This window comes from Pezoporus occidentalis, unplaced genomic scaffold, assembly GCF_034315485.1.
Source record: "Pezoporus occidentalis ecotype Australia unplaced genomic scaffold, CSIRO_AGI_Poc_V1 ctg180, whole genome shotgun sequence".
Lineage (NCBI taxonomy): Eukaryota > Metazoa > Chordata > Aves > Psittaciformes > Psittacidae > Pezoporus > Pezoporus occidentalis.
The window spans coordinates 1161488-1188030 of NW_026913641.1; the positions used below are offsets into that span (position 1 = coordinate 1161488).

Below are 26543 nucleotides of genomic sequence, written 5' to 3' on the forward strand. Positions count from 1 at the left end.
ACTATAGTGGGGATGGCCAGAGAAGGACCTAGTCAAGCCAGTCTTGTTTTGTTGTTTGACACAGGGAATGAGTACAGGAGAACAGAAACTGAGTCCAGAAGGATTTCCTTGGGGCTCCAGCTACATCCAGTTTAAGTATGAGGCAGTGCACTGCTCTACTCTGGTTCAACTCCTGCAGGACCAGGACCATCTGTGCTGGGGTTTGCTTCTGCTGCTCTGGTTTACCTGGAGATAGTTTGGATCCAGTGCTCTGGGCTGGCGGAGCTGAGGTGCCTGATGGTGCCTGCAAAGGCATCGTCCAGTTTGCTCCCACCCAAAAAGCTCAGAAACTCTTCCACGTTGTAAACCATGGCTTGGCAAGGGGAAGCCCCTGGCAGAGCTGTCCCTGGAGCTCACCCATGTGTAGTGTCTCCCAGTGCCTGCACAGACAAGTGGCACGTGGAGACATCCCCTCTCCTGGAATACATCCTGAGGAGGCACCAGAAGCAGCCAGGTCTGACTGAGTTATTTTCATAACTGAAGTCCCTGGACTTGAAAATTCTGGGGAGGGGAGACCAAGGGCATGAGGAAGGAAGGAAAATGAGGCAGTTTTAATGACCTCTTCCAAATGATGCCGACTGCTTCATTTTCACCTTTCACAAAAGAAATATGGAAGCTGGAGCATGGAGGGAGCAATGGAACAGCTGCAACCAAGCACCAGCTGTGGAGCTGTGCAGCGCACTGAAATATTTGTGAAGAAAATGTCCTTCTCCATTATTAATGGGCCTAATTATTTATTTACACAATTCTGTGAGCAGCTGCTCGCAGAATGCATTAGACCTTGTCATTCACAGCACTAACGGGCGATGGAGAGACAGGCGAGAAGGAGGGCTGCTGCAGACCCCAGGCATGGAAGCGATGTGGTCAGCAAGCAGAGAGTGGCTGCTTAATCCCCCAACACGTCCAGCCTGGGCAGCACAGCTTTGCTCCTGACAGCAGCACTTGCATTAAATCAAGATTTACTTCTCAAGAACATCAGAGCTGAGCTTCAAATGCTGCACTGATAATTATGCTCTCCTTGCCAGTGCTGCCTTTGTCTTCTTTTCTTTGCACTGCACCTTTACAACTCCAATACCTGCTTATAAGGAAATACTGAAAATGGCTGAAAATGGGTAGTGGCATTAAAATGTCTTCCCTCAGAGAAAAGAGATACCTTGAAGACACCAATCACAATTCAAACCCATGGCTTAGAGTACAAACCTCTTGGGACAGGCTGACATTATCTCCTGTCCTATACTCTACCCTGTATTACTTTTCAGCATCCCCAGTCCCAGCAAATGCTCCTGTGTTCTGTTGAAAACCCAGAAACAGAAGAAAGTCTGATTGTCTCATCAGAATTACTCATTGTTTGGATTTTACCTTTGGCAGCAGACCATCCCTGCCCAACAAGGCTCAACAGAGCCAGCCTCAGGCACCCACCAGCTGGTGGCTTTCCTCTGGGGCCATCATACCAATACCAACAGGTGTCCTTGCCAGGCAAGCACAAGAAAACTGAGTGAAAATCAACTCTTCTCCCTCCTCAGGGGACCGCCTGCATCAGGGAAGTCTGTACCAATCAAGGGACCCTCTAATAGAGGCTGTGCAAGCGATGTTTTTTCTGGAGACAACTCCACGTTAACAGCTATAGGATCCCTGTAGTGATGCTACAAGTTTTGCCTTAGCTGGAAGGAGAGGGGAATTACCTCTGGAAGGCTTAGAACTGGGTAGCAGGGAAAGAGGGATAAAACAAAAATGAATTAACAGGGAGGCAGAAACCTACCAGCAAAGAGCATCCTTCCCGTCAGCATCTCGGCAAGGATGCAGCCGGCTGCCCACATGTCGATGGCTTTGGTGTAGTTGTTTGGCGAGAGGAGGAGCCGGGGGGAGCGGTACCATTTTGTCACTAAGCCTTCAGAAAGGTAACCCTGAAATAGCAGAGACAGAGATGTCAGGAGCCTTGCAGCAACCATGCTGACACCGTGGCCACATCACCAGATCCTACAAAACCTGCCCACTGCACTTGTGCTGTACCTAAGGCAGGCTGCGGTTGTGTATCTTGCAGGAAGCAAGACATGAGACATACACCACAGGAAACAAGAGATGCTTCACTCCTCCAGGAGACAAAGCACTTGTTTGCTGTTTGTCACCATGGCATTGAAGCAACTTCTGCAAAGAACAGATGGCTTGAATAGCACAGATTTGCAGATCGTACCTGCAGAAGTTATTTCAGGTCACTGTTAAGAGGACTTAGCTGTATTATATAAATCCCAATTTCATCATCTGAGACATTTTGGAAGTTAAGCACGTTATTTCACTACTTTGCTGGGTCCCAGCTGTAACCCAGCAGCCTGTGAAGGAAGCCCTTCCCAGCTCAGTACCACAAGCACAGTGCTTAGACTTCCAAATGTCACCAGTCTGCAAACTTTTGCTTATTCCATCTCTAGTTAATCCCACATCTACAGTCCCTCCGTAGCTACCTAAACCACTGGTAACAGCAAGCTACATATCACTGAGTTCCCATGGATCCAACTCCAAACACTGATGCTAAAAAACTGATCTTTTGAGGGCAGGAGCTCTTAGGGGAGCCCACGCAAGAGAAGGCACCCATGGGTAAGTAAGTCCAGCAAGCACCAGGGGACACACAAGACCAGAGCAGAGGTGGCCGAAAGGACTTCCAAGTGGGCAGCACCCAGAGGATATGCTCAGCAGGATCTGGTCTCTCACAGAAGCCAGGCTTCCTTGGAATGCTGACATAGCAAACCCCACTTGGGTTTGGGGCACATGCTGTGAACTGCAGATGAGCCTCTTCAGCATCTCACAGGGGTGAGACGTGGGACCTTGTGATAAGTAGGAAAACAAGGGAATGGGCAGAGAAACAGATTTAGGGAGGAACATCACTACTGCATGGAGGGAAAGCCTTCTGGATGAACAGATGTCTTAAAGCATCGCCGAGCGGGTAACAGCCCCACAAGGGCTCTTAGCCAAGACTCTTGAAATTAAGACACCATGGGATAAGTGGGAAAGCCCTTTCGACGATTAGCTAGCTTATGCAGAACGAGGAAACCCTGTCATTTCTGCACCAAGCCTGAGTGTTGCCTAATACATCACCTCCCTTCCTCACTGCCCAGCTCCTGGCATTGCAGCCAGGTGGCATGGGGCAGCTCATCTCCTCTGTCCTACTTTGCTTACAGTAGGATGTTTTGCTGGGATGCCTAACCTGCTTTTAAAGGAGATGCCCTCAGCAGCACCCCATGGGACAAAGACCAAGCGCTGTCACCTCCTGGACCTCAGCCTTCCTGTTCCTGAGTTCACCCAGGAGATTCAAGACAAGTGCCAAGCGCTCAGCAGCTCCCGCTCGAATCAAGGGGATGTGTTCAATCCTGCAAATAACACTGGCACCGTGAGGGATGTCACATTGCCCCCCACTTTGCCCATCAGCCAAACTCCGGATGCATGCCATGGATGGGCATGAATAGTTAGTTCATCAGGATAATGCCAGAATATTCCTAGTGCCATTTTCTACATTAAATATAATGCATTAAAAGAACAAAATAGATTGAAATGCACTTGTAGAAGTACAAAAGACAAACTAAAATTAAATTATAAATTTAAATTGCATTTAAATGCCATGAAGCACTTGGAGAGTATCTAAATGCAATGACAGCATGAATACAGTTCACATAAAAACTCAGTTAAAAACTCCATCCTAGCTGATTTAATTCACAAACTGTTTTCAGTTGCGATACAACTGTGGATGCAGTTATGCCATGTAACCTCTCCTAGCACGTTATGGGATGCATCTCTCAACCTAAACACGAGAGCAGTGCACCATCACAAACACTACAAGGTTCATAATGCTCCTCTTCCCCCAGTGCAGGTTTTTGCTCCGATTTCCAAATGCGCAAGTCATCATAAAGGGTTTGCTTTTAAAAGAACATTTTAATTTTGGTCTTCTTGAGATAAATTGTAATGAAGACTGATGAGCTGAGAAGTTTCATTTAATGCCATTACATTTTTGTTAATGCTGCTGAATCAGAACCAGCACAAAAGCCCCAGGCATTAACTGATCAGACTGCCACTCTTCAGCTACTGCAATTATTCCCAACAATGCTGATACTTATTGGAAAATCCTAAGAAAATGAATTTTGGGGATAATGATCCCAGGCAATTCATAGCAGTAGCAAATTTTCCTTTTCGCAGAAAAGGAATGCCGCTCTCCTTACAGATTTAACACTTGGTTCATACATTTTTTTTCTCTGACAAGATGGATTTGAGTTCTTGGGGGCATGTACAGCATGGAAAATGTATGAGGAATATACTGCAAATATCTATATGTTAGAATAAGCCAAACCTTTTTTCCCCCAGGCATCTCTCATGTATTGCAGAAAATTCCCTACAAAAACTCACCCAATATTATGGACACATCAACCCCTCCCCTGCTGTGTGAGGTTACTGGTGGTAATTAATTAGCAGCACTTCTCATTGTGCTTCCCTCTTTTGTCACCCATCAACATATCTTTGACTGCAGTCCCCTGTTTACTGAATAACCCAGACACTGGGTCACCCATCACCAAGCCAAGGAAGGACACATGGGGAGGCGCAACTACATGAACTAGACTGATGCATCGATCCCACCTTGCCTCCCATGGCATTCTGCTGTTGTGCTCTGGGTTATCCCTCCTCTTTCCCAGGAGGAAAATAGTGGGAAAATGATGGGAGTTTTGAAGATCAAGACTTTACTGACCTGGCCTGAGGTTTTCCAGTGGGAGCAGCTGGGGTTGCTGCCACAGCAGTCCAGTCCTGGGTGGTTTATACAGCCCCAATGCCTATGTCTGCTCTGCCTCTATGGTGGCTAAAAACATGTGCTATTTGTTTACTTTTATAAAATATACAGAATAAGTTGCTGTCCTGGAGGATGTAACTACAGCCCTGTGGACTATCAAGTCCTCAGGAGAAATACCACCACAGCTGTGGCAGCAGAGAACATGCAGTCACTGGCACAGCCACAGGATGCTTGGGTAAAGATCCACCTAAACCTGGGTTAGGTATGGGCTTGGCTCTTACCCATGGTGCCAAGACTTATATGAGGACAGGAGCCGTGCCAGGATGCAGGGCCTGAGCACTTACAGTCGTCCCCTATACAGGGCATGGGCTTTAGCACAAGATTTTCACCATTTATGTGTATTCAACCAGACAGACAGACCAAGAACAGGAGCATGTTAATTAGTTATAATTAAGATGGAACATACATCTTCATGACAATATTCTGTGGATTCAGCACAGCCCTGTCTGAACTGAAGAACTCCTGGAATCTCTTTAAAACTCAATATAACGGAGTCAATTTGAAAACAGAAGTAGCTTCAAGTCCCAGGTTTGCTCTCAAGCCCTCCCAAGCTATTTTGGTGTGGTTTTTTTGCAGTTTTCAAGTACCATTTTCCTGCTTCTCCTCTGCTCCTATAGCATGTGCAGGCATGCTGTCCTGGGTTCCGCAGTAGCAGTCATGTTTTTCCTTTGTGTTAACTGGTGCAGTGCAGTGTTTTGACTTTCAGCTCGGGAACAGAGCTGATAACAAGGATATTTTGGTTTGGCCAAGGACTTTGTGAGGCTCATGCTCTGCCAGGGAGGAGGGGAGGCTGTGAGGAAGCAGAGACGGGGCGCCTGACCCGGGCTGGCCGGGGAGGTGTTCTGTACCACAGCACGTCATGCCCGGGGTGAGGGGTAACTGGGAGTTACCCGGAAGGTAACCCAATTACCTGACTGGGTTTAAACCACGACACATGCTCAGCAATCTACAAAGGTGATGAATTCACTACAGGTAGGATAAACATCGATTTGCATTCAACAGCACCAACGAGAAACTGAAAAGCAAAACAAGAAAGAATGTTTCTTTCTAATCTTTACACAACACGGATTTTGTGTGTCACTTGTAGCACCAGAAGGAAAAACTATTTCAGCTGGGTACTGCTGCATCCCAGCATTGCACTGGTCATGGGACGCTGGACCGCCTGCATCCCAAGAGCACCATGGGAACCTGGCACAGCATGGGGAGCACAGCAAGATCCCCCAGTGCTCTGAAACAACCATCATCCGAGGCCAGAGCTCCTTGTTGGAGCTGGAGGCCTCCTTGAGGTGGACACCAAAATCCAGGATCCCACCTCCTGCAGACCAGGCAGCCCCCAGCACTGTAGCCCAAAGCTTCTCCTGAGAGTATTTCACACCAAAATCCATCTTCCTGCACTCAAAAAGCTGCAGAAGTGCAGACCAGGCACCCACGAACTGTAAATCCAGCAGGATTCAGGCACAGCCTGTCTATTCACACCTCCATCCACAGCAGCAGGCAGGATTTCTGTAGCTGCACCAGGAGCTGGGTCAATTCCTGCTGCAGATGGCTGCAGTGCCAAGGTACGGGGACTCAAAATAGCAACAACCCCAAGCTTTTGGAATGATCCTGGTGCAGCAGTGGGCTGCTGCCTCTGCACAGCATGGTTCTTAACCTTATCTTTTAGAAGGCAGGTAGGGCAGATCTAGGAGGAGCTGAGAAAGAAGGCGGATTTGCAGGAATATTGTTCCATAATAAAATAATAAAACTGGCATTGTGCACGGTTCCAGCAATGTGACGTGTATTCTCATGGTTTTGGGATGACAGAGCACATTTATTTCAGGACTACACACTGTTTCGTGCTTCATGAGAGGACAGAGAAGGAGAACAACCGAGCTGGGGTCACAGCGGGGAGGCTCGGTGCTGCCTGCATGGGGCCACAGGCAACTGCCCGAGGGCTGGACGTGGAGGGTGGTCCTCTCCAGGGCGAGTACGGACCAATATCCACATCCTCCTCTCCTCTGAAGACCTCCTCGTGATGCTCCACCTGGGAATTCCATTGTTTTACTGGATGAACTGGAAGCTATTAAATTTGCAATGACCAGCAAGTACAAAACAAAGGGAGGACTTCAAAGGTTTGAAGATGTTCTGGAAACTATTTACCACAAGATCGCCCCCTAAAAGTACTGCTGCACCCTCCTTAGCATGGAATTTCTGCCAATTAATTATGTAATTAATGTTGCCATTAAAGGCAAAGGGAGAGAGGCAGCCCCATGCAGATGCCCCCAAGTGCTTTGAGAAACCAGGCAGAGCCCCCATATCCCCACAAGAGGTAATATGACTATTTTGTACAACATGGGCGGGCTCAGGAGTGTCCCACTTCACTGTCCTCACTTGAGTAAAGGAGATTTAGCAAGTCTTTGTATCCCCAGCAGGCGTTTCTGCTGTCTTCTGCAGCCATCTCTGACCAGCACTGGGCACCATGACACATGGAATGCATGGCCACGGCCGTCTGCCTCCAAAATTATTCTGAAGTCTAGACATTCATTGATATTTATCCCAATTCTTAATTCTTGACTTTGCTACCTCCCTGCTTTCCCATCCCTCCTGCCTATCATGAGCTGAGGATGCTCAAGGGAGGAGAGCACCTCACATTTGCACCCGTTTCCCTCCCACATTTGGGGCAGATCACAATATTTATTAGGCATAAGAGCAGGGGTGGCTGGATGGATGGATGGGCAGCTAAGCACACCCAGGCAGTCTCTGAAGAAATACAAGACAGAGGGGGCACTGCAGAGTGCTCCCATCGTGAAAGTGAGATGCTTCGTTCAGCAAGGAGGCGGTTAATGACAACGGAAACGCTCAGCTTTGCCTGTTTTGCACATGAATAAGGACCCTGTGGAGGCTGAATCTACCCCTTACCTTCATCTCCAACACTCCTCTGCTCCCCATTTGGGCACCAAGTTACATGGGAAAGCATTCAGACCACAAACAACAGGGACTGAGGAAAAAGGGATTAACATGGAGATGTTCTACAGTGATAAACAGCAGGATTAGTAACTCCTAGGTAAGAAGAAGGACGAGAAAGGAGCCTGCATGGCTGGATTGTGACAGCATCAGATAAGAGACAGGATGGCAAAGAAACGGACATACAGGATCATCTCCTGCTAGACCTGATATTCTGTGCCCTAAAGAGATGCTTGCAAGTTCATGAACACCCAGGTTGCTTAGAAACGTGTTTATGTGATACAGGGCTAAAATTTAAGCCGACAGGTCTAAGCAGCCTGTGAAGGTGCAGACCCAGATCTGGATGTGACCTCGGCAGCCTGAAATTCATCTCATCTGTTATGGGGAGGTTTGAAAACAACAGATGCACATATGCTGCTCTTAACGTGTGAAGAAAGGGATTTGAGCAGCAAACACCAGACAAGTGGTGGGAAAAACACAGGTGAAGCTGCTCTGCTTCAAAGCTGGTGTGGGCCAGCACCCTGCAGTGGTCCAGGGCATCTCACAGAGCTGAAGAGCTACCCCTTTCCCACCAAATCGTCCTCAGTAAACGGCTGCCTGCTGCAAGCCATGTAAACAAGGCACATTGCCAAGTAAGGGCTATTATTTAAGTGGTATATGTATTTCTAAACTGTGTTCAAAACTGCTTGGTTGGGGATTTGAGAAGCATTGGGGCAGAAAAGTTGTGACCTGTTAGACAAATAAGAATACACAGCCTGTGATTTTTTGGTTTTAGCAGAAGCCAGACACCAGTCCAAGCACATTCCAGACACAAAACATCCTAAAGGAAAAAAAATCCAAGTGCTTAAGACAACCCTTCCTCACCACAAAGACTTGAAAGAAGACATTATGCTAGAGTTATGCACTGCCTTCAGAGGTTTGGATCTGATGGGTCTTTACAGTAATTAATTACCCAGGGAGAAGGATTTCACATGCTTTTGGCCAGCTTTGCATTAGCACTTGCTGTGCTACCAAATTAGCACTTGCATTAGCACCAAAACTGGGCTGTGAGGATCTCCGTTATTCTCAATGCTGGCTGGCAGTGGTGTGGAGGCTCAACAGCTTCAGACAGGACCAGCGATGCTCTGATCCTTTCCCTCTTGCTGATGCTTTCTGCGAAAGCACAGACCAAGGAGATTATAAATCTGTATGAGCCCCTCAGGAAGGCGGAGGTTGAAAGAGAAATATAGGAAGGAATTTATTTTTATGAGTCATCTGAGAAGAGATGGAGATCAAAGGCACAAATGACCCAAGCCCTCTTGTCAGACCTTTGCAGCAACTATCACCTGACACACTCCTCCCCATCACCAGAATTTAGAGGTAAGTGACATCATTTGTGGTGCTGGGTGCTCACTGCTGCTGCTATTTTCAGCTCTGCTCTGAAGTGCTACCCAGCCCTCCCTGCACAGTGGGGATCTGCGGGTTTGTTTGCAGTGATGCTCCACTGGGAGGAATCGGAGGATGCTCATGCAGTGGCATCTTGCTAAGTTACATCCCACCACAGAGCCACAGCCCTTGACAGATCTTTCCCACTGCACTGGCTGTTATTAAGCTGACACAGAATTGCTTAGAAATAACAATAGTTCTGCAGCACAGACAGATGACTTACCCTGATCCTTGTGTCTGACAAGATGATGCTCCTTAAATCAATGACTTTCTAACTCATGCCTTGTTTGCAGGGTTTTTTCTCCAGGAGTTTCCCTCCCTTGGGAAAAGCCTCTGAATGCATTTGACTTTAAAAAACAGAAACCACACACTTAAGAAGCCAGAAGCCTCTTCCTTAGCTGGGTAATAAATAACCAGTGAGGAAGGGAGCACGGGGCAGGAAGCAGTGACACCCTGCTCTCAATCCTGATGTCCCTTGCAACCTTCTTCCTTTTCCCTAGGCTCTGTTTCAGCCCAAACCCCAGATTTAAAACCAGATCAGGGTTCAGCTTCAGGATCACAAGATAGTCTTTCCACCATCCTTTTCCTTACCCTCTTTCCTGCCTACCCACACAAAGCAACAGTGTCCAAATGAGAGCCATGCTGGAGAGGTAAATGCAAAGTGCATTTAAACCTCAGCACAGGCACAACAGCAGGTCCATGGGGTACACCAGACTCACCCACACAAAAATCTAGTTTAAGAAAACAGATGTTACCTTATCTCACAATACCAAATAGCAACTTTAACCAGATACCAGCTGCACCTGCAGCATCACATCTGCTGGCACAGCCCATTTCCTTTCTTCCAGCAGCATGCGGATCCACGACCTGATGAAGCATCCACCGCACTTCTCTGGTGCTCAAAAGCTCCAGCCTGGGCAGCAACCCGCACTAAACATATGCAACTCCCTTCAAAACCCATCAGCATCAGGACTGTGTGTTACAGAGACTTGTGACCCGTTTTCCTCACCTCCCTCCCTCCCACACTGCCTGCCTGTTGTCAGCACAGCCACTGCTCCCACCTTGAGCCTCTGCAACAGTGAAGCCACTGTCAGCTGGTCCCAGCTCCAACCTCCCTTTCTGGAGGGCAAAGGAGAGCCTGGGGACAGCCCAGCAGGTGTGGGATGACAGGTCCCTGCCCAGTCCCCTGTCCTAAGAGAGGGCAACACATCCAGGGCTACCCCACCAGGTGGTTTCACTGCAGGAGACTGCACACTGGATTGAATTTGTTAGAGGAAAAGTGCAGTTCCTTTAACATCTGCATGTTTGCCTGAGTATAGAACTGAGCATGGTCCTGTGTCCAGCTTTGGGGCAACAGCACAAGAGGGACGTGGAGCTGTTGGAGCGAGGCCAGAGGAGGCCATGGAGATGCTGCGAGGGCTGGAGCAGCTCTGCTCTGGAGCCAGGCTGAGAGAGCTGGGCTGGGGCAGCCTGGAGAAGAGAAGGCTCCTGAAGGGGAGACCTGAGAGCAGCTCCAGTGCCTGAAGGGGCTACAGGAAAGCTGGAGAGGGGCTTGGGACAAGGGATGTAGGGACAGGCCAAGGGGAATGGCTTTAAGCTGCCCGAGGGGAGACTGAGATGAGCTCTTAGGCAGAAGCTCTTTGCTGTGAGGGTGCTGAGGCGCTGTCACAGGGTGCCCAGAGAAGCTGTGGCTGCCCCATCCCTGGCAGTGTTCAAGGCCAGGTTGGACACAGGGGCTTGGAGCAAGCTGCTTCAGTGGAAGGTGTCCCTGCCTGTGGCAGGGGTTGGAACTCGACAAGCTTTAGAGTCCCTTCCAACACAAACCAGTTTGTGGTTCTGATTCTATAAGATCTCTTGTGCCAGCCAGCAGCTCATTGAACAATCTGGCACTGCCTACCTTGTGCGAGTAATGCTGATCCACAATCCTGGCCAGCCCGAAGTCTCCGATCTTCAGCACCAGGTTCTCTGTGCTGATGAAAATATTGGCCGGCTTGAGGTCGCGGTGGAGGACGTTGGCCGAGTGGATGTACTTGAGCCCGCGCAGCAGCTGGTACATGAAGAGCTTGGCATGCTCCTCAGCGAGCTTCCCCTGCTCCAGCAGGCGTGCCAAGTCTGTCTCCATGTACTCCTGGACGATGTACACCATATTGAACTTGAAGAAATCCCCACGCAGGCAGGCGCCCTTGGGGCCCAGCACCTCGTACACCTTCACGATGTTGTCGTGGTCCAGGCGGCGGATGATCTTGATCTCGCGGAAGGCGTGCTTCATGCTGCGCGCGTCGCTGATGGTGATCTTCTTCACCGCCACTTTGCGGCAGCTCTTGCTGTCGAGGGCTGACAGCACCAGCCCGTTGGCCCCGAAGCCTAAGGGCCGGAAATTAATGAAGCGACAGCCCAGGTCGTATCCGTACATGCTGGCGATGCAGTCACACTTCTCTGCCATTGCGGGATCCGTCCTCTTGTGGCTCTTTCTCCTTCGCTTGAAAAACTGGGAGAGTCAGAGGGCTTCCAGATCACAAATGTGGTTTGAAATCAAGCGCCTCATTATTACTTACAGATGCTTGGAGGGATCTTGCTCTGAGCCCATTGCTTCAAGATGTCACGCGGACGCAGTGAAAATAGATGCGAGCACACACAGACACAAACAAAATGTTTTAAACTGGGTAGAAGAGACTTTGAAGCAGCAAAACAGAAAGTTTATCTTTCTTGAGACTAAAGAAACCAGCACTGCTGCATTTTCCAGCCACTTTCTTGGTTTCCTTCTCTGATGTCCCCAAGATGATGCCAAAGCACAGGGCTGGAGGTGCAGCCAGATGCCTGGCCCCACGTCCCCAGTGTCTCAGTGCTAGAGTGGCCAGGCAGCCCTGCCATGGGGCAGAGCCCAGAGCAGCTCCATGGCCCCTCTGCTGCCCAAAACCCTCCCTTCCCACAAGTTTTGACAGTGTTTTCCCCACCAGTGAAGTGCATCCAGGCACTGGCTGAGGTCCCCAGTGGTCAGCAAAGCTTCACCCTTCTCATCGCTCCCTTTTTGGTATAGGCAGACCTCATCTTCCCCATCAGCTGATAGAAATCTCAATGGAAGCAAATGTTTTGCAGACCAAAACTCACTTTATCAGCTGCAGTCAGCACAGCAGGCTTCCATGTTAGCAGTTCCAACACCTTTCCCTTCTATGTCTTTTGTGGGCGAAGCCAAGTGTCATCAGATCTTTACAGCTTGATGGAATTCCCTGCGCTGCACAGCCTGGTTATCCCTCTGTAGGTCTTAGCCCCACTCCTGGAAGAAAAGAGGACATGGATTCATTTGACACCAGCACTGCCTAGTAATGGCTTGCTGAAGGTGTGAGCAAAACTGTGACCTTTCAGAGACTCATTAGTTATCCCCTCCAGAAGCACACATAATTACCCACATGTTACAGACGGTTAATCCTTCCTTTTCGATTGGTGATTCGCAGAGAACTCTAGCTCTTCCTTTCCCCTTTGCTGTTCAGTTTTCATTTTAATCTGTCTGAAACTGTTATGGAGTGATATGCACATGCTGCGCAGAGTGCTGTGTCTCTGACTGCCCATTTAAACCTCCTCACAAAGAGAGCAGCAGCCCATGAGGCTACAAACCCTGGGAGCAGAGAGGACCACAGAGTTTTTCGGCTTATAGCAATCAAAACTGCTGTGCAAAAGCAGCAGTGCCACCCTGTGTGGTTTTGCAAAGAGCCCTAAAGACTGGCTGTGAGGGTGGGATACCCCCTGAACTTGGGTCTGGCAGCAAACCTCAGCAGCAGCCTGGGAATGCCGCTGGCTCCGTGCTTGCGGTCACTGGGAGCTGCCAAGCCCTTCCCTCATGCAGCATACCATTTAGTGCCTTAGAGAGATGCTTGGCATTGCTCAGCCTGGGGTGCATGCACAGCACATAACACAGCTTTTCCCTTCTTGGATGTGCAGGGGGAAGGAGGAGAGCATCCTTGTTAAGACAGATGGAAGAAGGTGTCCCTGCCCGTTGCAGGGGTTGAAACTGGATGAGCTTTAAGGTCTCTTCAAGCCAAACCAGCCTGGGATTCTGTGATTCTGCTCCCAAACACCCCCTGACACCTCATTTTGCATCACCACATGGAGTCTGGTGTCCTGTGCTGCCCACCAAGGGGACCACCAGGTCCTTCAGAACCTGGGGATACCTGCAGGGACCAGCCAGCTGCATGACAATGGCTCTAACTTTGCATATGGATGTCCCAGATTACCAGCACTGCTCAGAGGGGAGGAAATAAAATTATCATGGATCTGCTGCCATTGTGTTCCTCATGCCAGAATAATGCCTCTGTTGGAGCCCTTTATCGCCAGAGCTGCTCCATTAACCTGGCCGTGAGTTCACAGCACGGTCCTTAACTCTGCACCCCCCAAGCATCAGCACTGCCTGACTCCTGCTCTCTGGCAGAAGTCACTCGTGAAGTAATGATAAGGAAAATATCAAATGCTGAGCTTTGTTTCAATCTGCATCCTTCAATCATTGAAGATTGAAGAGAAATGTAACACTTGAGGCCAGCATGGAGCACGTATTTGAAGAGGGAACTGGCTAATGGTTAAAATAAAAGATGTATGGACCATATGATGGCTGGGAGGGATGTAGGCTGGGCAGGGATACCCTCCAAGGAGCATCTGCCAGCAGTTACCAAATAGTTTGGCAAACACTGCTTGCTCCTGTAGTTAGAAACAAAAATAATTACAGCCTCTCTTCAATCCAGCAATTATCTAATGCTGGCTTTTGCATGCAAAGATTGAATGGAGAAAACTGCTCTTGCTATTACAAGTGGGGCAATGCACAGCCAGAGAAATGCCTTGGTCTATAGTCAGGCAGAGGGAAAAAAATAAGGATGAGAAACAAGGAGTGAAATGGGAAAGGGAGGTAAATAAATTCCAAGGCTCTGCAAGGACAGCAGGAAAGAGGAGCCTGTGCAGGAAGGTTACCTCTGCACTGCAACCCATGTGCATGGCCAAGGAAAGGGAGCATGAGTTGCTTAAACCCCAAGAAGGCAGTGGAGGATTTGAGGACCTCAGGATGGCGTAAGGGCAGGCAGCAGCAAGAGGGCTGCAAGAGGTACATGGGCAACATATTCCCCTTGTGGTGACTAGTCTGAGTTTCCTAAGCCTGTGCTGGAAACCTCAGTGTCTGCACAGGTCTCATGGATGTCTGAGGAGGGAAAAACACCAAGGAAAGTAGCAAAATTTCCTACTGGCTCTGGGAACTCTGAGAGGTAGGAGTTGGGCCGACGTGCTTCTACACAGTGACACATCAGGTCTGAGATCCACCTCTACGTCTCACCTCTCGGCACCGTCATCAGAACACAAGATGCTTCCCAGCATTTTGGCACTATGAGCCAAATTCCCCAGGGTTGCTGAGACCAGGTAGGGCTGGATGGGAGGTGGTGCTGGCTCCCACACTGAACTTCTTGGCTTACTCTACATGCAATGGAAGGAAACCAAGTTTTGCCTTGTCAGCTTAATTATTAATAATTAGTACAGTTCTAGAAGCACTGAAAGGGAAAATGCAAAGCATGAGACTAAAAGGGAAGAAAGAGCCCCATTTTACCTCATGAGCAAAGTGATGGCCTTCATGGTGCTCCTGGCTACATCTCAGTCCCTGATGAGTGATGACCCTGCAACATCTCCTGCAATTAGAGGGCCCAGGCAGAATCACCCCTAAAAGGATGGCCCCAGAGGATTCAGGCTGTGTTCCTACCCTTGCTCTCATGGCTGAGTCCCTCTCATTGAACCACCCAGGGAAAAGCTGGTGGTGAATACGGGGATGTGCACCACGGCTGAGAAACCAGCAGGCAACACACTCCCACCGGGGCAGTGCTAACCAAGTGGGAGTTCCAGGATTCACCATCAGCCATCCCAGTATCTTCCTCTTCTTCAGTCTCCTAGTCTATTGTAATGAAAAAGTATTATTTCAGTGGCCTAATGAAAATAGCTGCTTAGACCAACAGCGGTCGTAAAACCAGCAGTGATGCTCTCTGGCAACAGATGATGGAAACTGTGGTCTGTTTTCACGGAACTACAAACCAGAGTCCCAAGGGCTTTTCAAGCTGATGCATCCGCTTGAGAAACCAAATTCAATGGGAGCTTCAGGGCAAACTGCAGCAGAAGACAGCCAACAGGTCCTGAAGCACAACAGAGGGTCAGGAGCAAACATTAATGCGATCTGTGGTTACACCAAGATGGCATTTGGGGAAAATAAATCTGAGCTGTTTATACTGGTGAAGTCACCCCAATCTTTTGCTCATGTCGTTGATAGAGGGTTTTGATGGGGTGCTGGAAGACAGTAGAACACAAAGGGACAGTAGTTTTAAGAGATTTGAGTGCTAACTTTATTCCCATCCCATTTCCTACCTCCTATCCATCCTAGTTTAAGGCTAGGAAAGCCTGGGGGAACTTTCAGAAAGCACATACCAAAATTGTTCTCTGTTGGAAAATTCTCCTGTTCTGCAGACCATAAATCCCATCCATTTAATAAATATGAGTGAGGTCAAACTCATCATTGAAACATGCAGCATGGACAGAGGGAAGGGTCAGGAGCTCTCATGATGCCCCTGCTCCAATCACCCAGTTCTTCAGTTGCCTGGGCATGGCCAGGAGACCAGGGAAGGGACGCAGTCGCTTATAAAGAGAACTATACAAGCAAAGTGGCAATAAGACAAATCAATCAAATACAAGCACAAACACAGGCTGGGGGAGACCGGATGGAGCAGCCCGAGGAGAAGGACTTGGGGTGTTGGGTGAGGAGAAGCTCCCTATGACCCAGCTTCAGTGAGCACTTGAGCCCAGAACCACCCCCACCGCACCCCCCCACCCCCGTGTGCTGGGCTGCACCCCCAGAGCGTGAGCAGCAGCTCAGGGAGGGGATCCTGCCCCTCTGCTGTGCTCTGGGGAGACCCCCCTGCAGTCCTGATCCAGCTCTGGGGCAGCAGCACAAGAGGGACGTGGAGCTGTTGGAGCGAGGCCAGAGGAGGCCATGGAGATGCTGCGAGGGCTGGAGCAGCTCTGCTCTGGAGCCAGGCTGAGAGAGCTGGGCTGGGTCAGCCTGGAGAAGAGAAGGCTCCTGAAGGGGAGACCTGAGAGCAGCTCCAGTGCCTGAAGGGGCTGCAGGAAACCTGGAGAGGGGCTTGGGACAAGGGATGTAGGGACAGGCCAAGGGGAATGGCTTTAACCTGCCAGAGGGGAGACTGAGATGAGCTCTTAGGCAGAAGCTCTTCCCTGTGAGGGTGCTGAGGCGCTGGCACAGGGTGCCCAGAGAAGCTGTGGCTGCCCCATCCCTGGCAGCGTTCAAGGCCAGGTTGGGCCAGTTTGTGATTCTATGAAATTCCCAAGAAACACTGTGCATATAAGAATAATGCAGGAAATGTAGGAGACTTGTTCCCTCTTTATGAACACTGAGCAGATTTTACAGTTTCCATTTACCTCTCACTTGCTTTTTTACTGAAGGCAGCTGCAGCCTCTGCACAGATGCAGAGATTTCATAATCAGGACCCCTTATTCCATAAAATAGTAGGATGAGGGAATTAAGAAGTTTTCTTATATTCTTCCATTCTGTCTCTCTCGTTCACCACTCTAGGCAAGGTAAGCATTTCTCCTTGTGTTGCTGCTGGGATCTGCACTCACCTTTCTGCTCCCTTCACTGCTCTGAAGGCAAGGGGAGCTCTGGGTGCCCTTGCATGAGCTCTCCATGCCATCTCCCAGCATTTCCCAGCCCAAGCCCTGCCCACGACGTTGTGATGAGCTTTTCCTTGTCACCAAACCCTCTGCAAGCAGCATCGGTCTCTCTATCTGGATGAATTCATTAAAGCTCAAACTTTGTAACAAGATGTCTGTTAACAGGGCACCACAGGTGCTAATTAAAGGAGGATAACAGCGGTCTCTCTCTTAAACACTTCGTAAAGGGATGCATCCTGCAAACCATCACATCTCTATGGCCTTTTCAACTTCGGGAAAGATTAAACATAAAGCAGGAGGGGTGCAGTAGGGGCTGTGTTCATCGTACAGGCTTAGCTCATTGATTCCTGCATTGGGTGGGTCTGGCGGGAGCAGGATGAGATTCATTTTGTGTTCTGTCTCCTCACTCCAGCATCCCTCCCTTCCTCCCCAGCATCAAAAGCCTTTCAAATGCCCTTTCTCTCTGCCTCACTGCTCCTGGTGCCACAGCAGCATCATCCCCGCCAAGCACAGCAAAAGCCATATCTGACCCAGAGGAGCTGAGCAGAGCAGCAGAGACCCCGCTGTGGAGTGTGCAGAGAAACAAGGACAGGGAGTTTGGTGCCCATTACTCCCGTGATGGACTTGCATGTCCTTAGGGAATCTCTCCAAGCTTTAGTCACAGTAATGGAGTTAGCGAAGCAGAGGGAAGTATGGGCAAACCTCCTGTAGCTCGTGGCTTCCAGGCCAGTGGCTGCTTCAAGGCTGAAATTTAATGAGCTCTTTCCATGAATAAACACGGGCTCCTGCTGTTCAGTTCTGCAGGAACATCCTGCAGAGAGCGCCAGGGAGGGTCTCTCTTTGGGGCTGAACACAGGTAAAGGCAATGCTCTGGTCTTGGCAAACAGCCTCTTCGCTTCCCTCCTGCAGCTGTGAACTATGGGATCTGGTTACGTGCTTTGCAATGTCTTGCATTGCCCAGGAATATGAAATTCCTACCACAGCCTTGGGAAGCTTCATGCCTTCTCCCTTCCTGAGACTCTCCAGACACTCTGATGCCAAAGGGCTGTGCTCTGCACCAGCCTCTCCAGGAGAAGCATATCAGTCAGTTGCCAGCACCTATAATAAATGCTCAGAGCAGTGCAGAGATATCCCAGCCGCTCCAGCCAATGAGCCAGCTTCATTTGGAGCTCGGCTCAGATGCCTCTATACAAATGCCCATAGCATGGGGAACAAACAAGAGGAATTAGAGATGTGTGCACGTCTACGAGGGTATGATATAATAGGCATCACAGAAACATGGTGGGATGGCTCCTACGACTGGAGTGTTGGAATGGAAGGTTACAGGCTCTTTAGGAAGGACAGGCCTGGCAGGCGGGGAGGGGGAGTTGCCCTTTATGTTAGGGATAGGCTGGAGAGTGTGGAACTCTGTCTGGGGACAGGTGAGCAGTCAACAGAGAGTTTGTGGGTCAGGGCTAAAGGGATAACAGCGATGGGAGACATTACTGTGGGGATCTGTTACAGACCGCCTGATAAAGGGGAATCTGCGGATGAAGCACTCCATAGACAGATAGGAAAAGCCTCACGCTCACAGGCCCTTGTTCTCATGGGTGACTTCAACCACCCTGACATCCGTTGGAAGGACGGTACGGCCCAGCACAAGCAATCCAGGAGATTCCTCGACTGTGTGGAAGACAACTTCCTTCTGCAAGTAATAGAGGAGCCAACAAGGAGAGGTGCCATGCTTGACCTCGTGCTCACCAACAGGGAAGGGCTCTTTGGAAATGTGACACTCCAGGGCAGGCGTGTTTGTAGAGATCATGATATGGTCGAGTTCAAGATCCTCAGGACAGTGAGAAGAGCGTGCAGCAAGCTCACTGCCCTGGACTTCAAAAGAGCAGACTTTGGCCTCTTCAGGAACCTGCTTAGTAAGGTTCCATGGGATACAGCCCTAGAGGGCAGGGGGGCCCAAGACTGTTGGTTGATATTCAAGGATCACCTGCTACAAGCTAAGCAGTGTTGCACCCAAACTAGAAGGAAGTGCAGCAGGAGGGCCAGGAGACCTCCTTGGATGGATAAGGAGCTCCTGAGGAAAATTACAGGGAAAAAAGAGGCTTATAAAGGGTAGAAGCAAGGACAGGTGGCCTGGAAAGAATACAGAGATGTTGTCTGGGAAGCTAGGGACCAGGTTAGGAAAGCTAAGGCCCAGTTAGAATTAAACTTGGCTAGGGATATTAAGGATAACAGGAAGGGATTCTACAGGTACATAGGAAATAAAAAACAGCCTAGGGAGAATGCAGGCCCCCTCAGGAAGCTCTCGGGAGAACTGGCTACCCTGGATTTGGAGAAGGCTGAGGTTCTGAATGACTTCTCTGCCTCACTCTTCACTGGCAAAGGCTCTGACCAAACCACCCAAGTCTTGGAAGGCAGACACAGGGACTGTGAGAATGAAGACCTTGGGCCCACTGTAGCAGAGGATCTGGTTTGAGACCATCTCAAGAACCCGAATGTGCACAAGTCCGTGGGACCTGATGAAATCCATCCACGGCTCTTGAAGGAGATGGCGAATGAAGTTGCTAAGCCACTGTCCATCATATTTGAGAAATCATGGCAGTCAGGTGAAGTTCGGGATGACTGGAAAAAGGGAAATATAACCCTCATTTTCAAGAAGGGGAAAATGGATGACCCAGGGAATTACAGAGCAGTCAGTCTCACCTCTGTGCCTGGCAAAATCTTGGAGCAGATTCTCCTGGAAGGCATGCTAAGGCACATGAAAAACAACAAGGTGCTTGGTGACAGCCAGCATGGCTTCACTGAGGGGAAATCCTGCCTGACCTATTTGGTGGCCTCCTGTGATGGGGCTACAGAACTGCTGGACAGGGGCAGAGCACCTGACGTTATCTACTTGGACTTGTGCAAAGCATTCGACACTGTCCCACACAACATCCTTGTCTCTAAATTGGAGAGACATCAATTTGATGGATGGACCACTGGGTGGATAAAGAACTGGCTGGATGGGCGCACGCAAAGAGTTGTGGTCAATGGCTCAGTGTCCGGCTGGAGACCAGTAACGAGTGGTGTCCCTCAGGGATCGGGGTTGGGACCGGGCTTGTTCAACATCTTTGTCGCTGACATGGACAGTGGGATTGAGCGCGCCCTCAGCAAGTTTGCCGATGACACCAAGCTGTGTGGTTCGGTTGATACGCTGGAGGGAAGGAATGCCATCCAGAGGGACCTTGACACGCTTGTGAGGTGGGCTGATGCCAACCTCATGAAGTTTAACCATGCCAAGTGCAAGGTCCTACACCTGGGTGGGAGCAATCCCAGGCACAGCTACAGGTTGGGCAGAGAAGAGATTCAGAGCAGCCCAAGGAGAAGGACTTGGGGGTGTTGGTCAATGAGAAAATGAACATGAGCCAGCTTCAGTGTGTGCTCGCAGCCCAGAAAGCAAACTGTACCCTGGGCTGCATCAAAAGGAGCGTGACCAGCAGGTCAAAGGAGGTGATCCTGCCCCTCTACTCTGCTCTCGTGAGACCTCACCTGGAGCATTGTGTGCAGTTCTGGTGTCCTCAACATAAAAAGGACATGGAACTGTTGGAACAAGTCCAGAGGAGGCCACAAGGATGATCAGGGGACTGGAGCACCTCCTGTATGAAGACAGGCTGGGAAAGTTGGGGCTGTTCAGCCTGGAGAAGAGAAGGCTGTATGGAGACCTCAGAGCAGCCTTCCAGTATCTGAAGAGGGCCTGTAGAGATGCTGGGCATGAACTGTCCATTAGGGACTGTAGTGATAGGACAAGGGGTAATGGGTTCAAACTTAAACAGGGGAAGTTTAGATTGGATCTAAGGAAGAAGTTCTTTACTGTTAGGGTGGTGAGGCACTGGAATGGGTTGCCCAGGGAAGTCGTGAATGCTCCATCCCTGGTGGTGTTCAAGGCCGGGTTGGACAGAGCCTTGGGTGATATGGTTTAGTGTGAGGTGTCCCTGCCCATGGCAGGGGGGTTGGAACTTGATGATCTTAAGGTCCTTTCCAACCCTAACTGTTCTATGACTCTATTATCAGGAGACCAGATGTGGCAGGTGGATTCCCAGGGAAACAGGAAAACTGGGGAGCAAGAACACCAAGAAAAATGGTGTGATCTCAGAGGACTGAGCTGTTCCCCAAACCTCATGAGGAATATAGCCAACAACAGGAACTGCTCAGCCTTTGAAGGATGGTGAGGAACAGGCAATGCTCTGGTGCTGTGTTTCCTCAGCCACCTCGGTGCTATGGTCTCTACCAGAAACACCACACGGGTACCCCAGAAAGCATCACAAGCCTGTGCATAGACACTGGCAAGCACCTGGACCTGTCTAAAGACAAGCTACACAATCAGAGAATGGATGTTGTGAGCTCCTCAGAGTGAAGGTGTTGCTAATTGTCACTGGCAGAGTCCTTCCCCTGGGTAGAATCAGACCCTCTTATGCCAGAGCTGCTTATAGCAAAGACTCAGAGATTACTAGAGTCAAATCGATGAGCACACTCCAGGTTTCTCAACATGGGTTTATCCTCTCTGCTGTACTGAAGTAACCTGTTTTTCAGAGTTTTTTCCTTTGGCATCTATCATGCCTAACAACCTGGCTGTACCAAGCAACAGCCATGCAACCTGCTCAGGGGAGATCATATACCTACATCTCAAAAATAGTAATTATTGGATGTATTTAATACCAGGATCCAAATGGAAACCCGCTGAGGAGATGAGCAGAGCTGCCACCAGCTAAAAGCCAGAAGTCACCAAGTGGCACTGCCCCAGAAGGAAGGTGAAATCTCTGTGAGCCTGCAGGAAAAGCCAGAAAGAAAAGGCAAAACCAAAGGGAAGCAGCACAAAAATGACCCCAGAGTCCTGGCTTGAACAGTAGTAAAACAATTTTCCCATGCATACCATTGTACTGTAAGTGGTGGAGCAGCATCACTCAGCATTGCAAAATCACCTCTGCTGCCCAAACCTCTCGCAGGAAAATAGGAATTTTCCTCCTTCACAGCGAGGGCCCTTGTGGCCAGGCCAAATCACACTCAGGAAAGCAAAAAAAGACAAATCAGACAACGCTCATTAGTTCACAGAAAGAACAGAAAACAATGAAGAACTCGCGGACACTCGCAGGGGTTTGAAGCAGTGCAGGAAAGCTGCCGTCTGCGCCTGGCTGGGTCTGGTCAATCAGCCGTGGCAGGGGGGTGTGAGCTGAACACAGCAGAGACATGGGCAAAGGTCTTGTTTCCCTGTGGGACCTGGCACATACAACTGCCCCGGGGTTGGTGGTCTGCAGCCAGACAGCAACCAGACAGTGCCTTGAACAAACAGGCTCCCTGTATGTGCCCTCTCCCACCAGCCTAAGCACGTTTGTGTGATGTGGTATTGAGCTGGAAAAGCCCAGCTCCATCTCTGTGAAGGCATCCACCTGCATCTAGCCATTCACAGTGGACGAACAGACGCTGTAGCCAGCACATTCTGCTCTACCTGTAGCCTCCATCTCCAGCCCCTATTCCTGCCAGCCACAGTTTTCATGCTGCACGGGCTCTTAATCGATTTAAGAGCAGCAGAATTATTTCCGTTACATAAATAAAGCAATTCCTAGAAGAGATGACTCAGAAGCCTCTCCCCTATCCATAAATCAGAGCAGAAACATGATACCTCATCGGGGCAAATCACTTTGCCCTTTTGGTTTGGCACCTACAGTCTTTCCTTCCCAAAAGAGACGAGATCCGCTTTCAGCCAGTGCTGTGTTGGAGACCTGGGCTTCGCTCCCCAGGACACCACAGGTCAGGACCTTGCCTGTGTTATCACTGGAGGACTGGAGCAAGATAAGCAAAAGCAGGACGGTTATTAAAAAAAAAATAGTAAAAATTCACATAGAAACAGCCCTAAAGGTGTTTTTTTTACTGTGACTGAGGAACCCACACCAGGAATTTGCCCCAGAGGAAGTATGTGCAGCATGTATCAGAAGGCAGAGAGATGGCAGAGAGACTCCTTCACCTTGCACCTACCCTCCATGGGCCCCCAGAGGTACCAGAGAGCCTGATCTCCTCTCAAAACACTACACTGGGATCTCACAAAAGTGCTTGCACTGGTGTCTCTCAAAGCCGGTCTGTAACCTCCCCGTTAATCCTCCTGCTCACTGACAAAGCTCATCCCGTTTATTCTGGGGGACGGGGCAGGACTGCATGCTCAGCTTGGGAAAACAACCAAGACAGGCTTTATGGAGAAGAAAAAAACCTGCATTTGTGTGCAGAAACCATTCTGTAACAGATTTCCACACTCACTCTTCCCACTGCAGTCCTGCAGCGATATCCCCATGCTGCTGCAGCCCCAACACAGAGTGAGAAATGAAACCGAGAGAGGAAAGGGTGTAAACCAGTGGGGAGACCTGCACAGGGCCCCAGACAGAAACAACCCCTGGCACCCCATTCTCCTCCCAGACAGCACTGCTGAGACTTCAGGGATCTGTACAGACAGCCACATGCTCTTGCCTCCATCATCCTGGAGAGGAGTGACAAGAGACATCCATCCATCCCCCCCAGGGAGGGTGAGAGCAGCCTTCACACAACCAATGCTCCCACGAGGCACTGGGGCTGCCAGACTGAGTGGCATGGCCGCTGAGCACAGTGACCTGAGACAATGACCTGTAACCCATCATAACCAGCACAGGCTGCTCAAACCTCAAGAAGAATTAATCCTATGTCCAGGAGACTGTGCAGGCATGGGATTTCATAGAACCACAGACTGGTTTGTGTTGAAGGGAGCTTAGAAGCTCATCCAGCTCCAACCCCTGCCACAGGCAGGGACCCCTTCCACTGGAGCAGCTTGCTCCAAGCCCCTGTGTCCAACCTGCCCTTGAACACTGCCAGGGATGGGGCAGCCACAGCTTCTCTGGGCACCCTGTGCCAGCGCCTCAGCACCCTCACAGCAAAGAGCTTCTGCCTAAGAGCTCATCTCAGTCTCCCCTCGGGCAGGTTAAAGCCATTCCCCTTGGCCTGTCCCTACATCCCTTGTCCCAAGCCCCTCTCCAGCTTTCCTGCAGCCCCTTCAGGCACTGGAGCTGCTCTCAGGTCTCCCCTTCAGGAGCCTTCTCTTCTCCAGGCTGCCCCAGCCCAGCTCTCTCAGCCTGGCTCCAGAGCAGAGCTGCTCCAGCCCTCGCAGCATCTCCATGGCCTCCTCTGGCCTCGCTCCAACAGCTCCACGTCCCTCTTGTGCTGCTGCCCCAGAGCTGGATCAGGACTGCAGGGGGATCTCCCCATAGCGCAGCAGAGGAGCAGGATCCCCTCCCAGAGCTCACGCTCTGGGGGTGCAGCCCAGCACATGGGGGGGTTCTGGGCTCAAGCGCTCACTGAAGCTGGGTCATGGGGAGCTTCTCCGCACCCAATACCCCAAGTCCTTCTCCTCAGGGCTTATTTCACAAGCTCTGTGATATTGGGCCACTGTTGAAGAGTCAGTCCTTGATCCAAGCACATGGGGTTTTAGGCAGCAACATCTCCTGGATGAAGGGCAGGCTTGAGCTGTATTTCAAGCCCAAACTGCTTCACCACTCTTACAGACACAAGCCCTCACTTATGGTCAGGCTTCTGTGGTGCACATCTCTGCCCCATATTAATGCGCAGTCCACCCAGCCTGACCCACACATCCACCTCAGCTGCCCCTGTACATCCCATCTGCCTGGGGGAGCCAGGCAGCTCCATACCAGTGATGGGGACACAGCATCCCAAACCTCAGCCCTTTTCTTAGTCTGACTCCCTACAGAGCAGGGCTACAAGGTCCCAAACCTGCAAAGAGACAGCGGAGACCAGGAATCCCACACTAAACAAAGCTCCCCTATTCTACCCTGGGAAAAAGGTCTCTGCTGTTTTAATGCTTCCTGGGAGACCATGGTGAGGAGTTATGGGATGCCAGCAAAGCTAAAAGCCAATGGCAGAAATGTGCCTGCATTGTCAAAAATAATATGGGAGATTTCCTAGAGAATTGAAACAAAAATGTAAGTCCTGGTCCTAAAATAGCCTGAGAAAAACCAAAGCACATACCCAGCAACTTGTAGCCATCCAGATAATGAATGGGGAATAAAAGGCTTTGCTGGACCACTGTTAAAGCTTGCTCTCAGTATAATCACCTACTACTATAATGAGATTATGTGGATTAGCTGTGTTTTAAGGGAACATCAATGAACCGGACAGCCTTTCTAGGCAGGTTTTTAGTGCTGCACAGAGTTAATACCGGAAAGACATCAAACCAGGCAGCTATTTTTAGAAAGAATTCCTCTAAATAACCTATATTGCAAGGCAACAAGGTGCATTAATGCAGGCAGTAGCTGAATGAATGAATGCTGCAGAGGAAAACAATTCATCTCTGGTTTCTGCACCAGAAATTAACTGAGCCAGACCTAAGCTTGCTTTCCTCTAATGCTGTGTTGTGAAACAGGCTCAGTCTGTGCTCCCTCAGCCCTGCAGAGGTGATGAGCCCCAGGTCCTTCCCCCGGCTTCAAACAGGGCACATGCCTGGGAAAGCATCCCCCAGATGAGTCTGAAATTGGACTTCATCACCATCATCATCATCACTACGGCATCCACCACCACATGAGGTGCAGCAGCTATGTCCCATACAGAGAGCAGGTCTGGCAGGTCACCAAGGTGCAGACAGGCGCTCAGAGGGATCACTCTTGCTCAGGGAACCCACTGCTCGTGTACTCACTCTCATTTTCTCCTCACTCTCCTCAGGATTTAAGAGGAACTCTCAGAGAATCTATTTTTTGTTTTCATTGCTTTTTGTTCTTGGAGCATACTCCTGCAAAATACCCAGCAAAAATAGGTAAATACCCAGTCAAAATAAACTGGACACTGCACTGTGCAAAGTCCTCAAAGTCTTCTTGTCTAGGATGGATCCAAACTGGAGCCGTGGGGACTGAAGCCTGGACGTTTTCCTGTCCATGGTCTACCTAGACACATCTCCGCACCTCTCTTCTCTTGCTGTGACTCAGACAGGGCTGGTGAATAAAACCCAATTAGGGATTAAGCATCAGAGCAGCACAGCACAAGGATGGTCCCTATCCCAGGCAGCTCACAGCCTGGGATCTTTAGCTCCCACCCTGGTGAAGTGACAAAAAATGACTCATTAAAAAGTCACTTTAATTGCCTTGCCAGTGCATTGCACAAAGTCCAGCCAATGCTTGAGGTTAAAAATGAATGACGCCTTAAACAGCAAATTCTCTCCCATTCCTCCCACTTCCACCCTAAATTTTAATGGCGTCATAGTAAGGGGCAAAACAGATGCAGCCAGTCCTCCAGCTCTTGTACCCAGCTCCTCCCCAAGGACCAGGCTCAGCTCCACTGGGTTTGCTCCCCCATGGGCTCACATTGCAGGCACCCAGTCTGTTTCGGGACACATCAACCACCCAGACTGCTGCCTACATGCAACTAAGACAGTTATGAAGTTGTTATTCTTTATGCCAGAAGGAGTCTTAATCAGGAGAGGAAAATTGAGAGGATGCAACCAGGCACCATAGTCCTGCAGAGCCGTGGGAAGATCTGCTCTATCCCATGTGGGGCTTGTGCTACTCAGACATTGCCCAGCTCTTCATGTCCAGGTTGTCCACCACTCTTCTGTTGGAAAAAAGAT

The 26543-nt window shown here is 49.9% G+C and overlaps 1 protein-coding gene across 2 annotated transcripts in view; it reads right to left on the minus strand.

The window, feature by feature from the left end:
* MAPK4 (mitogen-activated protein kinase 4) overlaps window positions 1–26543 on the minus strand; it is a 45735-nt gene that overhangs the window by 11693 nt on the left and 7499 nt on the right. Inside the window, exons 2-4 of one of the 2 annotated variants that reach the window (XM_062615390.1) lie at window positions 12338–12503; window positions 11127–11818; window positions 1799–1943 (exon numbers count right to left, since the gene is read on the minus strand). In XM_062615390.1, coding sequence (XP_062471374.1) covers window positions 1799–1943; window positions 11127–11672 — 691 coding nt within the window. In that variant the 5' untranslated portion in view covers window positions 11673–11818; window positions 12338–12503. Of the gene's footprint in view, window positions 1–1798; window positions 1944–11126; window positions 12504–26543 lie in introns of both variants that reach the window. The other variant, XM_062615389.1, reaches the window with a different exon arrangement.